This window comes from Rhinopithecus bieti, unplaced genomic scaffold (genome assembly GCF_001698545.2).
Source record: "Rhinopithecus bieti isolate Rb0 unplaced genomic scaffold, ASM169854v2 scaffold_37404, whole genome shotgun sequence".
NCBI lineage: Eukaryota > Metazoa > Chordata > Mammalia > Primates > Cercopithecidae > Rhinopithecus > Rhinopithecus bieti.
The window spans coordinates 1-2,493 of NW_016815440.1; the positions used below are offsets into that span (position 1 = coordinate 1).

Here is a 2,493-nt window from a genome sequence, read left to right on the forward strand (position 1 = left end):
CCCAGCTGCGTCGGGCACAGGGGGCAGCTGCATGATTTTCCACTTTGTGTCCCCAATCAGACCTGCCTGACCAGTGCACGCCCAACCCCTGTGATAAGAAGGGGACCCAAGCCTGCCAAGACCTCATGGGCAACTTCTTCTGCCTGTGTAAAGCCGGCTGGGGGGGCCGGCTCTGCGACAAAGGTAAGACCCCCACAGCCACGTGAGGCTGAAGACAAAGGCAGGGTCTCCCTCCCTCTCCAAACCTGTCCTGATACCCACTCCTCACTCCCACTCCGGGGCATGGCCGTCTTCAGGCTACTCTCTGACAGCCCCAAGGCGGCTGCAGCCCTGAGGTATCCTACAGCCCCAGCATTGGGAGGAGCTGCGGTCTCCTCTCTGGGAGCAGGGGCTGGAATGAAAGGAAACACCAGGTGGTGCCTCAGCGCCCACTGACTGAAAGGCGAGGGAGAAATTTCACCTCTGACCGTCCTTGAGTGCAGACCTGTGGTATCAGTGAAGACCCTGGAGGAAGAATAGCTCCAGGCCCTGGTGGAGACCCATAGGGGAGAGTCCAGCAAGCCAGCCTGTCCCCTTTGGCAGGTCCCACCCCAGAGGGGACCTGGGAGAGCTTCGCTCAGGAGTGGCCAGCTCTGGCCTGGCCTTGTCTGTCCTGAGGCACCCAGAGGTCACTCCTGGCCTGCAGCCTCCTCCTGCAAGCACGTGGGTATCCAGGGAGCTGAGCCCTGTGGGAGGTGACTGCCAGCAGCTCCCCGGGCTGAGACCACAGCAGGGGATCCCCCGGTGACTGCCACCAGCTCCCCAGGCTGAGACCACAGCAGGGGATCCCCCGTGCCCTCCCATCATCACCTCAATACACAGGGCCAGGACCAGGGGCCTTGAAACGCTGGGGCTGCTGAGGGGGGTGTGAGGTCCAAGCCCTGGGGACCCCCCTGCTCTAGACGGGGGCTGTGTACCACTGGGCTCCCTCCCTGCTCCAGGGCTGGGATGTGCACCTCTGGGATCTCTCCCTGCCCTAGACGGGGACTCTGCACCCTTGGGCTCCCCTTCAGGCCTGTGCTTGTCCCCAGATGTCAATGAATGCAGCCAGGAGAACGGAGGCTGCCTCCAGATCTGCCACAACAAGCCGGGCAGCTTCCACTGTGCCTGCCACAGCGGCTTCCAGCTCTCCTCTGACGGCAGGACCTGCCAAGGTAAGGCCCTGGGGTGAGGCCTCTCTCCTCTCCCCACCTTCTATTTTTGGTCACATCTGCTCTTCTGCAAGAGGCTGCTGCTGGCTGGGTTCCTGTGGTTCTGGACGGGATGGGGCATCCTGCAGAGACCGCACAAGCCCAGGCCAGCAGCGCAGGGAGCTACTCGGCACCACATCAGGATGACTCACCCGGCATCTGAGGGCCAGAACTCAGAGGCCACACTGCTGGCTGCAGGGCCTCGCCGCGTCCCCAGAGCCTCGCAGAGCCTGGGAGTGCTCCAGGCCGTTGTGCAGTGAGCTTGTGGGTCAGAGTTCCAGGCTAGGGTCCCCACTGCCGTCCACTCTCCCCAGCATCCCCAGAAGCACCCCATTGTTGGTCTCCCTCTGTCTGTTCCCTAAATACAGCCCTGCCCTCCCCATTTCGCTTCATGTTTGAGGCTGGGGTTCCCTCGGCCCAGGGCCAGAGCTGGGGAGCCCCAGGACACCCCAGAAAGTCACTATGAATGTGCACAGCCCCGATGCTGTCCTGGGTGCTGCTCCTGCCCCTGGGGCTTCGCAGGGGAAGCACCTTCCTCCTCCCTCCTGCCTTGGATCTGGACATGCCCAGGCGTGTCCCTGAGAATTTCTGGCATAGTTCTTACTGCTGCTGCTGGCTGTCCAGGACACCAGACTGCGTGGACGGGACAGACAGTTGCTCGGGGAGAAACAGGCCCAGGAGCTGGAGAGTGAATCTGACCAGACAGGAGGGGCCACACGCTGTCCCCCGATTTCAAAAGGCAGCTGCTATTTGTGTCCACTTTGATGGTTCCCTTCCCTGACCACCCAGGAGTTAGTCCTGTGTGCAGATGACGTGATTCCCATCTTAACACATAAACCCATTTCCCCGTTCAGCTCCTCCTCCTCCTGCCTGGAGGACAGAGCCCCTCTCATCACTGCTCTATCCCTGACCTGGAAGACAGCAGCACCCCAGGTTTAAAGAGAGGTGAAGACACGGCCAATCCTGAGAGGTGACGTCTAAAGCACCTCACATGGGTCCCTGCGCCAGTCGGGCACTCCTGGCAAAGTCTGGGCTTACAGTTACTGTCCACGGTGACAGGCATCCTACCCTCTCCTCCTCCTCCCCATCCTCCTCCTCCTCTCTTCTCCTCCTCCCCTGTTCCCCTTTTCCTCCCCCTCTTCCTCCTTCTCCTCCCCTCCTCCTCCTCATTCCCCCTTTTTCCCCCCGCCTCCTCCACCTCCTCCCATCCTCCCGCTCCTCCCCATCCTTATTTCCCCCCTTCCTCCCCCACCCCTCCCAACCC

General features: G+C 61.8%; 1 protein-coding gene across 1 annotated transcript; it reads left to right on the top strand.

The window, feature by feature from the left end:
- Positions 1–11: 11 nt before the first annotated feature.
- LOC108515942 (growth arrest-specific protein 6-like) lies at positions 12–2,235 on the top strand. The gene is made up of 3 exons (XM_017853120.1): positions 12–183; positions 1,071–1,193; positions 2,084–2,235. Exons 1-3 carry the CDS (start codon positions 126–128, stop codon positions 2,137–2,139), a joined length of 237 nt encoding a protein of 78 aa, XP_017708609.1. The 5' UTR covers positions 12–125; the 3' UTR covers positions 2,140–2,235.
- The last annotated feature ends 258 nt before the right edge of the window (positions 2,236–2,493 follow it).

Excerpts from the sequence above, each read along its gene's own strand:
- LOC108515942 (XM_017853120.1), top strand. The coding sequence starts at position 126 with ATGGGCAACTTCTTCTGCCTGTGTAAAGCCGGCTGGGGGGGCCGGCTC. Across the intron at positions 184-1,070 it reads GGGCCGGCTCTGCGACAAAG|ATGTCAATGAATGCAGCCAG; the intron begins GTAAGACCCCCA and ends GCTTGTCCCCAG. Across the intron at positions 1,194-2,083 it reads TGACGGCAGGACCTGCCAAG|CTCCTCCTCCTCCTGCCTGG; the intron begins GTAAGGCCCTGG and ends TTCCCCGTTCAG.